General features: G+C 37.9%; 1 protein-coding gene across 5 annotated transcripts in view; it reads right to left on the minus strand.

Moving 5' to 3' along the window:
• Positions 1-1667: 1667 nt before the first annotated feature.
• RBM39 (RNA binding motif protein 39) overlaps positions 1668-13591 on the minus strand; it is a 36992-nt gene continuing 25068 nt past the window's right edge. For all 5 annotated transcript variants that reach the window (XM_054979266.1, XM_054979267.1, XM_054979265.1 and 2 more), the window contains 10 exons: positions 12365-12517; positions 10733-10870; positions 10214-10279; positions 7299-7503; positions 7019-7096; positions 5505-5537; positions 4284-4359; positions 4097-4202; positions 3409-3487; positions 1668-2644 (listed from right to left, as the gene is read on the minus strand). In XM_054979266.1, coding sequence (XP_054835241.1) covers positions 2544-2644; positions 3409-3487; positions 4097-4202; positions 4284-4359; positions 5505-5537; positions 7019-7096; positions 7299-7503; positions 10214-10279; positions 10733-10870; positions 12365-12517 — 1035 coding nt within the window. In that variant the 3' untranslated portion in view covers positions 1668-2543. The remainder of the gene's footprint in view (positions 2645-3408; positions 3488-4096; positions 4203-4283; positions 4360-5504; positions 5538-7018; positions 7097-7298; positions 7504-10213; positions 10280-10732; positions 10871-12364; positions 12518-13591) is intronic.

Consider the following 13591-nt stretch of genomic DNA (forward strand, 5'->3'; position numbering starts at 1 on the left):
CTCCTGTTATTTAATCCTTACAATCACCTGAAGCCTGAAATACTGTGACAGGGCCAAGATAGCCTGGCAAGCATCCATGGTTGAGTGAAGCATTTGAGCCCAGGACCTAGTTCCACACTTTAATCACTACACTAGCCTCTTTTATGCTTGTACCTATTCTGATTTTTACCACACTTTGTATGGAAATCCATAATCTGTAACGCTAGCTGCTCTTATTACTTGCCATAGATCCAGTGTCCAGTGTCAAAATCATACTTACAGTAATGCTGCAAGTTTTGGTTTCATCTCAGCATTAGATTTGTATAGAACTTCAGAGAATTCAGAGCTGCTCACACACATTTTCCTTCTTTAGAACTTTCTACAGTGCATAGGAAAGTGTTTTAGGGTGGGCGGCCATGTTGGTGTGCTGTAGAATAGCAGGATTGGAGTCCAGTTGCACCTTAAGAGACCTAGCTTGCAGAAGTCAAAGCTCCCTTCAAATTTGCATTTGAAGGGAGCTCCGACTCTTGAAAGCTCATACCTTGAAAATTTTGGTTTGTCTGGTGCCAAGAATTGTAAGCCTACTGTAATTTTTTTTTCTAGTTGGTGGTAAAAGGTAAAGTCATTACTGACCCATGGGGGGACGTTGCATCACGATGTTTTCTTGGAAGACTTTTTATGGGGTGGTTTGCCATTGCATTCCCCAGTCATCTACTTTACCCCCAGGAAACTGGGTACTCATTTTACCGACCTTGGAAGGCTGAGTCAACCTTGAGCTGGCTATGTGAACCTGGCTTCCGCCAAAGCTTGGGCTGCAGGACTGAAACTTACCACTCTGCACCACAGGACAGTTGGTGGATCAAGGGCGAATCCTGACAGGCTGCTCCTACCTGTGAGACTCTTGATTGCCCCCCCTAGGCAAGCCTCATTGGTCTTGGGACATCACCAAGGGGAGACCCAAGTATACCTGACACCTGAAAAGCAACCCACCCGTTTTATGTAGCAGTAAGGTAGCCCAAGTGCCCTCCATCCACCAATGAGAAAAAGTAAATCAACATTTTTCCAGAGGAGGATATCCTGCCAGCAGGATTAAATAGCAGTGTCCGTATCATAGGCTAGTAATCTCATTTTAAGACTTATTTTGGGAGGGCTCACTAAAGAAAACACTCCCCCGCTCAAACCGCTCTAAGCATAAGAAAATAGGCAGATTTCTTCCAGGGAAGTCTTAGCACTGTGCTGAAGACTCTGGCGGAAAAGACTGGGTTAGAGGCAAATGTATGTTCTTGAGTCCCAACCTCAGTCTCTTGAAGGCAAACTACATAACTTCCCTACACAAAGAAAATGCATCTGAATCACAGGACCAAATACACTTCAAGTAAATAAAGCTCTATATAGCCATTCCTTTTCTTTTGAATGCTTACATCCCAAGATCCCTCCACTGTTTTCTTGCTTTTCCTCCAAGCAAGTATTTCTATGAAATGTTTTGTTCATTTTGGAGTGCAAAACATTTCTCAGCAATACTTGCCCACAAACAAGGGTTATAATTCAAATGCCCTGGGCTCATGTCAATAACAGTAAGAGAGGGAATACATGGTTCAAATTCTCTGAGGAAAAAGTCAGCCTTTGTCTAATGCACTCTAATTTTTCTTTTATAGTTATTTAGAGTTCTTAAAAAGAATACTTCTGGAGGCCTTTAAGAGAGTTTTATTTGAGTGGTTCTTACAAAGATTGTTGCAATATGAAAGTCATTTGTTGATAGAAATATCAAGCTGTTTTGTCAAACACACGGAAGTAACCCAAAAATATATTTCAGAGCTCACAGAGCTTAAAAAAGAGCAGAGATTATATGCAACCAGACAAAATATATTCCTGCATTTCCTACTTCAACTTTCAAACTAGGTACATTCCCTGCAATCAACGGATCTTTAATGTGGAAATGCAGAGATAGCTTTGTTTGGAATTCTAAACACACCTTACACCTTATTTACAAGAAACTTTTACAGAGACAATCAAAAGTTACCATCTAGAAATAAAATGCTCTAATGTTTCCAATGTTGCCAACTGGTCAACATTAAGTGATCAGCTGACCAAGAGTCACTCAGTAGCCTTTTGAATTTTCAGTCCATACAAAACACACACTAAATATGTCCAGTTAAATTCTGATATTAACCTTTAGCAGAGCATCTACATTTAAGTGAATGTAAAATGTATTACCTGCATTAAAAGAAAAGGCTGGTGAAAACATTTAAAAATCATGTCCTGGCCACCTTTTACAGAAAATCTTTTCTATGAACTACATCTGTTCCTAAAGATCACCGTAGCCAAATTTTCTAAATGTACAAGAATTACAAGGCAGAACAAGTAGTCAGCTTTGTATACAGTGGGAATGCTAATCAAGAGAGAATGAACACACAGCATTCCTGCTTACTCTTTATTTTTTGTTTAAAGGTAACAGGAAGTGTACACAAAAGGACATTACATCCTTTCCTTTTGTTTTATCTAAATAAAAGGTAACTCGGTCTTCCTTCAAAAATAGCTATGTACAAAACTGACTAAATCCATCTTCATCGCCGAGTAGGAACCAAAAGCTGGGTTGCAGTCATGGAATCAGGAAAAAGATTGTGGTACGTTGGAAGAGGTACATATGCTGCTGTAATCATTTTACCTAAAAAAAAAAAAAAAACAAAGGAGAGGTGGTAGTTTTTAAATTCTTGCTTGTTCGTTTTTTTAAATGAGAGCAGGCAGTATGACTCAATTGCAGTGCTTACACAGTATTCAAAAACTTCCAGGGAAAAAGGAACAATTCACCTCACTCCAGTAATACTTCTCTACAACAAAACTGCCTTCAAAGGCTGAATGACTTATTTCCTGTCTGGCAAGTGACCAGTCATTCATTTGAGGCTTCATTTCACACTGAGCATGTTACTCTTCTTGCTGTTATCAGTATTATGGCTGGTAAATCACGAAGGTCAGAGATGTAACTTACAGAGATGTAAGGGTGAAGGGTGAAGGGCAAAATCCCACACCCAGAATATATCTAAGGGTCACACCCATATTTTTTCCCACTAAATGGGTCCATTCCTCCAGAACAAGCCAATAATACAAGCTCAATACACTGAATCTGAAGAACCACAAATTGTCCCCGTGGCAACACAACAAATTCAGTAAGAGAACTAAATCAAATCTCTCTGGTCTGCTAAGGATCTTAGCACTGTAAATGCATCTATTTAGGTAAAGCACAGAAGAGATGCATTGGATTCACTCTAAATCCCCAGAGAACTTGATAAACCCTCCCAAATCTTGTAATCTGACACATCTGGTTCTAGCTATTCTATGATTTTTTACATTTCTCAAAGTTCCACCACCTTTGGGATCTATAGCTATTTTTGTTAAGGACCAATTGCAAAACAACAGCAAGAGCGTACTTACCTGCAAACCACCGGCCATGTAATGCATTAACAGCTGCAATTGCGGCAGCTATTGAAAGGCATTTGACATACACATTGCCCTGAAATACAAAAAAAAAAAGCAGTAGTTATTGCTTTCATTGATCAGTATTTTCTTAGCACAACTTTTCCCTTTCTCAGCCCTAACGCAGAGTAGAACATATAAACATAATCTGCATTAAATTGGTAATTTACAATGACTTCTCCATCTCAATGGAGAAGTCCCTCCCTCAGGGTCCCCAATTCGTATGGAGATCAGTGTGCTGCAGTACTCAAGGAGAGCCAGGAAAGAGCTGGTTCTCCTTGATGGAAAATTTCTCTGATGGAAAATTTAGTCTGGATCCAATTCTGAATTTGCTATTTAATTAAGCACAGTACTGAATTCTAGAAACTGAAACACACAGCTCTATCATTTATAGCTGCGTATTCAGAATTTCCTGTTTTGATTTGGCAATAATGAAAATATTAACTGAGTATATAGGTGGATTGTTTGCTCTCTTACTGCCAAGAAAAAAGTAACGCTGCATTAAGGCAAAAATGTTAGAAAATTTTAATCTTGCTCTCTTGTACACTGAAAAATGCTTCCAATACTTGTTTGTACTAATGATGTGATCACTTCTTGGAGAACAATAGGAGCAGACAACTTTTGGATTACAATGCCAGTAACGTACCTGAGCTGAATTTTTGTCCACATATATATGCACAACTCCTCCATGTTTGTTACACTCTTCAATCACATCATCCTTAATTTCTGTGTCCCAGCCAGCTTCTTCTTCACTGTAAAAGAAAACAACTTCAAAAATCACAGACTCTTATGTATTTGGGGGGGGGGGGAGGAATATAAGATGATCAACTTACGTTTGAGGGTTAAACATGTTGGAGAGCTGGAAGCACTGTGTTGCCAGTGGTTGTACAGAAGCCGCTGCAGCCAGTGCTGAACAACAACAAAAAAGAACAAGAAATGCTGCGTTAGTTTTCTGTTCTTATATGAAATCTACACAAATTTAGCACACAGTTAAGACTTAAACAGATTCCTGATAACAATGAAGTCAATTTTATTTTTACTGAAAATATGTAAACGTTTACAAAACTGCTCTCATGCTGCTTTTTTTTAAACCAAAGATGGGACCCCCGTCCCTGGCCAAGTAACTCACAAAGTTTTTAAAAACTATTTTCCCAGTCAAATCCATTTTAAATTATCTGGTAAGGTCAAGGTATGTGAGCCAGATATTCACTTTGGCTTTTATCATGTGGCATTAAATGGCTTGGATCAAGCAGTTCTGCGTGTGTAATTTCTTGCATAACACCTAGCACATTTCTCTCTATATATTATAGTGCTGAGAAAATGGAAGCATGAGATCTTGGAGAAACACAAGTGAGCATACAATAAATTTCACTTAGTTCAAGCAGCTTGTGTTTCCACTCCCCCCGCCCCCGCATTGTTCCCAAGGATTCCCTGAACATCTGGAGTAGGTTTACAGGAAGTGTGGTTCAGGGGGAGGCAATAAAACCCCATTCCACAAGAAGAACTCCATCATAATTCTCTGGACTTGCTCCATGTACATTCAATGGGACTGAGGACTCTAAATTACATAATATTTGACTCCTGTAACTAGGAAAATAGTCAAACGTCAATTTATTCCTTCTTTGTATTTGCAGCAAACAAAAACAGTGTTCAGAGGTATAAGCAAACTAATCCCCTTGTCCTTTAACTGACTCCACTGTTTTAAACTTTCGGTTCTTTCATTCAATTCATATTCATTTCTCATGAGGCCATTGTTTTACATTCCATTCCACCCTTAACTTATGAAGTCACATCTTATACAGAATTTTATCAAGCCTATGAGGCATACAAACATATTTATAATACAAATATTTCTGCATGCTTGAATATTTCCTTGTTGAAGGAGGGGGCAAGACATGTTTTGGAGCTTTCAAAATCAGCACGAGCCACTCACTTGGCCTTTAGAGATACCTTACATTGTTTCCGTCTGTATTTTCCTAAAAGACTTTCCTTTAAATCAATGAACAGTTGACACCATTTTAACAATGTATAACAGTAATCAAATTCAGCCTTACCTTCACTCTGCTGTGAAAGTCTTGTCTGCAAATCTAAAAGATAGTGGAGAAAGTTTAATATCTTCTTAGATGAACTCCATTCACAATAATCAACACATTATGAAATGGTAACCAGGGTAGCAGTTTGCAAGCTTTAGCAATCTCAAGATCCTCATTTTGTTTTACATTTATTTTGTGGGCCAGCAAACACCACACACTGGACAACACTTTACAAACGCTCTTGTAGCAAGTCACATGTATCATGTGGAGACTTCTGACCTTCTTCAGTCCTCTAAACAATAAGAAAAAAATTATTTGTCTGTAAATGGCCTACAGTGTCAAGAGGATACCCTATTTCTTTTGGGGCACAACACAAAAGGTCCTAATTCAAGTAAAACTCTGGTATTTACACTGTGATTGGCTATTATTGTCTATGGATTCCCTCTCTGTATTGGAAACTAGTTTAATTTTATACCGGAAGTAATTATGATGACTGCATTAAAACTGTACTTCCTTGGTGCCACTCAACAGTTGAGAAATCCTCATACTGAGATATTGGTTCCCAGTAGCCAAGAGACATATTCTCTAGCTAGTGATCTGAGATGATCTGGAAACAAAGTATGTGTGAGTGACAGCAGCTCCAGGAGCTCCCACCCTTAAAAGTGGGAAGCTGATTCTGTTCCCTTCCTCTGGGAATCCCGGCTCCTACTCAAATGGAAATGGCTCAGTTTTAACATTAGCCTGACGGCAATAAAAGTGCTCACACAATGACCTTACAAAGGGCTCATGTACCACCTAAAGATCCTCCAACCGGGTCCTTGAAATCCAGTTTTAGAAATTCTCTTACTATATGTACTATGTGCAAGTACATTAGCAAACAAACATCTGAGTATCACTCATACAACTGAAGGTGGGTAATGTCTACCTGTGCTTGCCAATATTTCAATAATTCAATAGGCTACCTGAGCTATTCTATAATGATCAAAAGCTGGGTAATGGAAAACAAAGATCAGGGAAAGAAAGGATGGATTTTAACCTACATCACAGCACAGATGTGGTATAAAAAGAACTAATGCAGAAACTACATATTAACCTGCTAGAGGATATATATTTTTGTAAAAGAAACTTAAGCAATACCAACTGTATGTGAAAATCTGTGTATGTTCCTAAAGTGTTTATTAATATCATTTAAGGCTATTCCAAGTTTATGTACTTTCCTAGCTTTTCTAACTGTTTTAAGTTGTGAACTGCCTTGAGCAGTCTAGAGAGGCCTCATACAAGTTCTCTAAATAAGCAGACTTTGCTCCACAACAATTATCATGCACTGCTGACGTTAAATCTGTAGATATGTAACAAGATGATTCCTTGAATGTTAAATGCTATAATACATTAACTAATCAGCATAACCCTTATAGAAACCTCTCAAGTGAGATGTAAACAGATTTAGGACAGGTGCAGAAAAGATCTCAGGTGATTGAGCAAATAGCAGATCAATGCATAACTATTTCTCTCTAGTTTAAAAAACCAGATTTTACCTGCCACAGCCCCAAATGCTAACGATCCACTCATCTGCAGAGCCTGCTGTGCAGCTGGAGGAATTTGCAATCCAGTACCTAAAATTAAAAAATTAAATTAAAATTTAAAAAGCATGTATAATGAGCATCAATTTAGCCAAACTGGAAAGGCTACATGTGCTCTAATTACCTCTTCAACTGTTCTTTTAGACTGAAAAATGTACTTTGATGGGATGTGGTGTGCAGGAGCAAAAAGATAATGCAAGAAAATCTGGGCTATGTTTTTCAGCACTACACTTACCCTCAGCAAGTCTTGCCATCAACTGAAGACGACCAGTTGTACCCAAGTCAATGCCAGTCCTTTCCAATTCATCACTGTCCAAAAATGAGCTAGCACTGGACGCATCAGTACGCTCAGTTACGTGACCAACTTTCATTGGCCGACCAGCTAGCTCAAATCCATTTAATTGTTCCAAGGCCTTTTTAGCACACTCTGAGTCTGAAAACTGGAAAATACATCATTTGAATTAGACAACTGTTTGGAGGCAGCTTTGTTTCAGCATTTTTTCAATACACATTTTCACTAATAAGTTGAAGTTAATAGTCAAAAATTGGAACAGAATCTATTTTACAAAGAAATCTTTCGCCATAAAAATAGCAAATGAAACATTACAATTAATTTATTGTCAACAGTACCATGTATTGTCAAACATTACAGTATTTTAGTACATGTACACAATAAAACTGTTTTTAGTGTATGTATATTAATATAAATAAACCTGATTTGAATATGAACAAACTCAATTTTCTAAATTATTCAAGTTATAATCAGATTTTCCATGCTTCTCAACTGCATTGAGATCTTGTCAATTATGATTTCTCCACTTTTGTCAGGTAGTCCCTGCGCCCCAACCCCCCTTTTAATTTCTTGTCATTAGGAGTTTGGCTGTTTTTAGAAGGAATGCTATGAGTTCCCTTCTGATAAGTCTAGAAATACCAACAGAAAGTTTTATAGGAATGGAGTAATCTGTTATACTTAATTAGTACCCAAAACACTGCATTTGTACACACTCCCACAAGGAGTGGAAGTCAGTCAGTATTGCCACATTTTCTTTCTGCACGCCAACAGTTACTGACTAGTGGTTTTGATACCGTGTGTGTGTGTGTGTGTGTGAGAGAGAGAGAGAGAGAGAGAGAGAGAGAGAGAGAGAGATGCAAACAAGAGCTTCCTTACATTTAACAGAAAATGAGGTGAAACAAGTTTCCTAGCACCTACCTTCCTCTTCTTCAGGTGCCAAAGCCCAAATATTTCTATTCACCCTGGCTTTCAAGTGAGGAGTTCAATCTTTTTAGGTGTTTTATGGTACCTGTTTTGGCCTTTGAGAGAGCACTCACCACAGGCAGGACCAGCAGCAACCACCAGCTGCTTGCTACTTACTGTTCAACAGCAGCCATGCCATGAAAAACAGTGTGTGCAGTGGTTAGAATTTCAAACTAGGTTCTAGGGGAGCCAGATCTGAACCACATTCTGCCATGGAAAATGACTTGGGTGACCTTGGGCCTGTATAAATTTGGAAAACCCCATTTTAAAAAGTGGGAAAGACATCTTGGCTCAAAAGAATTTGAGCTAGAGATAAGCCATTTATACTCAGATCAATAATATTGAATGTGCTGGTTATTTCTCTGGATGTTGTAGCTCATATATGCTTGCCTTGTCTATTTAGAAATTCTCAGGTGGGCATTATTTGACGCACTCGGAGGCTCCGAGAGCAAGTGTTCAGTGCACGTGCAAAATCCAATGGAGCTCCTACTCTCCCTATGCCACGATCCTGATAAGAAATGGGCTCATTTGTGTTTTCTACATTGGAGTTGCCACCAGGACTGACTTGCTGCTGAAATATGGCTGCAAGTACCTGTGTCAACCTTTATCAGAAGTAACATCCAATTTGGCTCTTAGCCAATACATTTACCGTGGGTCACCGATTTGAAAGTATCCCAAACTATTGTTAATGGAGCTCCACACAGGAGATTTAAAACATATTGTCGAGTTTCCAAAGCTAGTTCTTCAGCAGGATCCTTATTTAATAGCAATAAATGGTTAACATTCTGTTCTATCAGAATCTCTGGCGCTATGGGACACACATACTTCCCTTCATGGCCTGCCTTATTTTAATTCCTACGCAAGCCCGACCTTATCAGGTCTCAGAAGCTAAGCTAGGTCTGCCTTGGTTAGTAATTGGATGAGAAACCTTCAAAGATGACCAGGGTTGCACAGGCAGGCACTGCCAAGCCACCTCAATCTCTTGGTTTGAAACCCCCAGAAAGGGTCCCCATAAGTAAGCTATGACATAACACTTTCCACCACCACCTTCTTGATACTAATGGGAGGTTAAGAGAAGATAAATATGGAGTGTTGCAATTATGAGAAAAAATATTATGTTTTATCCAAGGTTGTAGATTTCTTCACACATCCTAAAGATTACATTGTTTTAACAACCAACAGAAAGATAAGGAATTTTTGCAAATCTACATCCTACGTACCAACTGGAAGACCATGACAACCGTAAGGTTAATGGAAACAGGATTTATTCATCACTGAAAACATGACCAAAATCTGGCAATGACAAATTAAAGCCCGCTTAAATTAAAATAGCTTAACTTTCAGATGTATTCATTTTATGCTTTCAGACCTTCGTTATGGGCACATTTGTAAGTCTGATACTACAAGTAGCACACTTTATTTGCAATCATTCTGATTCTATTGAGAGACAATCTGATGTTCCTAAAACTGATAAAATGGTTTTTAACTATTAAAATGTGACCTAAACATACTCACTTGGAAATAAAATAAAATTAAACCTGTTTAGAATCAACTATAAAAAGCTCAGGCTTTTAGAAAACTATGAAAAAGGATATGATAGTAGGAAGCTTCCTCAAATCCCCTTTTGAGTTATGGGAAGAGTCCAATAACACTTCTCTGCTAAGCCTTTCCCCACAGGAGGCCTAGTATACAAGGAATTTCTAGATCTAACCCACAGCCTTTAACACTCAGAACATTTTGAAGTAAATGTTGTTTAAATCAATGGGAGTCACTTCAAGCAAATACTGATAGATGTGGTCACTTAAAAGCTTTTAATTGTTTTATGTACAAGGCAGCTGAATTCCCAACAGTCACCTTTCTGATCAAAAAATCACATTGAAAGTTTATAAACTTACAGTAATAAAGCCATATCCTTTGGAACGCCCTGTTTCACTGTCCATCATCAGCTGAATGCTTTCAATCTGAAAGGGATCATGAATATCCATCAGAATACAAAAGCTATAACTCAGTATTGTTTATTAATAAAATATTGCATTAAATATTACAACAATTAAAATTATTAATAAATCAGAGCAGTTGAAGATAAACTGGCCAAATAGGATAAATATAAACTCAATTCTATTCAATGGAAGTTCAAGCAACTGAAGTCTGATCAAAGAGTAGAGAGATTTCTCACTAGAAGTGGGCACAAACCAAAATACGGTTCGGAATTTTTCCAGTGTGCCCATCTCAACTACTCACTGGTTCAACAAAAAGTATCAGTTTAATTGGATTAATTCATAACAATGTTAGGAGAGCATAGGCTCAGCCTGTTCAAAACACTTATAGGATCATTTTTCAAAACTGGCTGAAAACTTGAATTAAACTGATTAAGCAAATTCACTTATTTTACATCTAGCTGACCAGAAACTTACCCGGCCAAATGGCTCAAAAATTCCACGAAGCATATCTTCGGTTATGTTGAAGTGTAATGACCCTACATAGAGTCTCATGGGCCCAGCACTGCCTTTTTGTAGATTATTTGCCATTGCTGCTGCTCTATTTTTCTCTGCCTGGAAAAATGATTTTAAATGGTAAAGAGCTGATTTTTCTACAGGATTTAACAGTAAATTAATTTAATTAATGTTTCAGCCTGTACGTAAGTTGAATAGCTCTTATTTCCATATATTACAATGTAGGGCCAGCTCCTACAATAAGGGAATTAACTGCTTCCTTTAAAGAAAAACAAGCATATTAGCCAATACCATCCAACTCGACTGTATATTTATACTATAGGTCTACTCATCCACTCAAAATCTATCACATGAAAGGCCTTCCATGGTTCAGTAACAGAATTAAAACCTACAGTTTGTCACTAAACATTTCCAAATTTTAAAAAACATAGAAATCAATGTCGAATAACTTGTTTCCAGCTTTAATACATCTCTAACTTCCATTTTACTACCAATTGTTGTATAATCAGCATAACCAGTTCAAATCAAATAGGTGCATTAGACTTACTTTCATTTATTATCAGTCCTTCATATCCTACTTAGCTAACTGTTTTCAAACTACAAGCAACCACCATAGTATATCACGTTTAATTAAAAAAAATAGGTTGCTTGTCTGTAACTGTTATTCAAATGGTCACTTGTGCAAGTCAGACATATGGGGACTGCACTGCACTGAAGGCACTTCAGACATGAAGGTACTCCTAAGGAGTTGGCAATCAAATTCTCTCCCCGAAAGAAAATTGTCCTCTGGGGAGGGATAAGTGCCTTCATATTGAGTTAATCAGACTACTACATGCATTTCAAATGACAGTATTAGCTGCAACAGGGAAGGGGGCAGGTTGTGTAACTGCACAAGTGACCACTCAAAGATCATCATCAGTTACAGATAAACAATGTTTCTCTTCGTGGTCTCTGTGCAGTCCTCTATTTTAAGGACAAGTGAAGAACACAAAAAGCTATGTGCTAGGTACAAGATAAAGTTTATCTATGGTAAAAGGTCAGAGCACCATCTCATCAGGATAACGAGGAACAGATGGCAAAAATTTACCTGCACAATGAACAAATGTAATAGCCATCAGAAACTCACTTTTAAAGGAAAGCAAATGCAAGATATTATAAGTTTAAACAGTTTACTCATAAGCAATAGATACAAGCTCCATATATTGGGCTACCAGGAGTCCAATGGTATCCTCTAGTTCCATCACTTCTGATAAGGAATCACAACTGCTGCTATAGCATAATGTTTAAGTGGCTGGGTTGTGAATCATTACTCTGCTGGTTCAAATCCCTCTACAGCCAAGAACTCAGCAGGTGGCCTTTGGCTAGTCATTCCTCTCAACCCCATCTCCCACTGTATTGTGGGGATAATAAGAACACTGACATTGTTCACTGCTGAGTGCAGTACTATTCTGTCTAGAAGAGCAGTATATAAGCACAATTATTTAAATTACTACAAAGAAGTTAACAGGACTCAAGACACATTCATTAAAACTTCAAGATATAGCTTACGAAATTTACTTATCAGAGCTAGAATACAATTTTGTGCCAACTTACTTGGGATGCTTGTACTATTATTGGTACTCCCAACACTCGCTGTCCTGTTAATCCAATTGCCAAGGGCACTGAACTAACATCAACAAATTCTACGTAAGCAATTCCCTTGGAACGCCTGGAGTTTCTATCGGAAATCATCCGTACATCACGAACCTGAGAAGAAAGCAAAAGCAATGTTTTAAACAGAATATGTTTAACGGGCCTTATACTTGTCCTATAGTTAGGGTTCTACATGGCATTGTAAAAACATTCCTCAACATTCTGTTTGTCATTTTGGCCCACTTCAAATATTTTTTTTTGTCATTTAAACCCAGAAAGCATTTCCATGGAGAAAAAGGAGCCAAGACAGCATATATGCCACTAAATGCCTTCCCAAGCAAATATCTATTTTGTAGCATGCACACATGGTGAGAAGCCTCAGGAAGCATAGTACACATGCAGTGAGATGCACAGTCATGCTCAATTACTTATGCATAATTTCTGGCAAGAAATGTTAATATTTGAAGCTATATTTAAATGCTAAGATTAAATTGTTTAAAAAGAATGGACTTATTCCCGCTCCCCTTCCCGGAAGACTTTCACATCACACACAGCAATATTTCTAGGCATCCACTAGAACACAAGGGCAGCATTTCAGGAGGCACAATGAGGCAGGGGGAGGTAGGAAATTTCCAAGATAAAAGCAGTGCTCTGTTCACAGTATTCCAGATCCAACACATGATTTTTTTTTTTGGCATGCTTAGGGACATACAACATGCAACCACTGTAACACTATCCAGCGTTCAATGCATAATGCTTCAGTGTGCTCTACATAGCTACTCACTGTCTATCATGAACCATTCATATTCTACCTCTAATTACTTAACAAAGTATTCAGCAACTACATTGTTACAATTCTAGTCTGAAAGTTATATCTAAATCATATGGAATTGTAAGACTGCAGCTTTCAAATTCTGTGTTAAGTCAATAAGCATCAGCATCTTGCACCAGGAAAGTGTTAACGTTGCAAATGAAAGTATGTAAGGTGAGTATCATTATGAAAAACAAATTTGCTTTCACAATTATAGTAAGCACAAGAGGTAAATTTACATAACTGAAAATACGTTGGGAGTTATAGACATGACTGCAATATGGAGTTTTGAGCTGTTTTGTAGTATAGAACAGTAATGCTCCTATCTTAGACAGTTTTTGCCGAAGTTATAATATAAGAAAATCATACATAAGTCA

The sequence above is a fragment of the Eublepharis macularius genome, chromosome 5, assembly GCF_028583425.1.
Source record: "Eublepharis macularius isolate TG4126 chromosome 5, MPM_Emac_v1.0, whole genome shotgun sequence".
NCBI classification, from domain to species: Eukaryota; Metazoa; Chordata; class Lepidosauria; order Squamata; family Eublepharidae; genus Eublepharis; species Eublepharis macularius.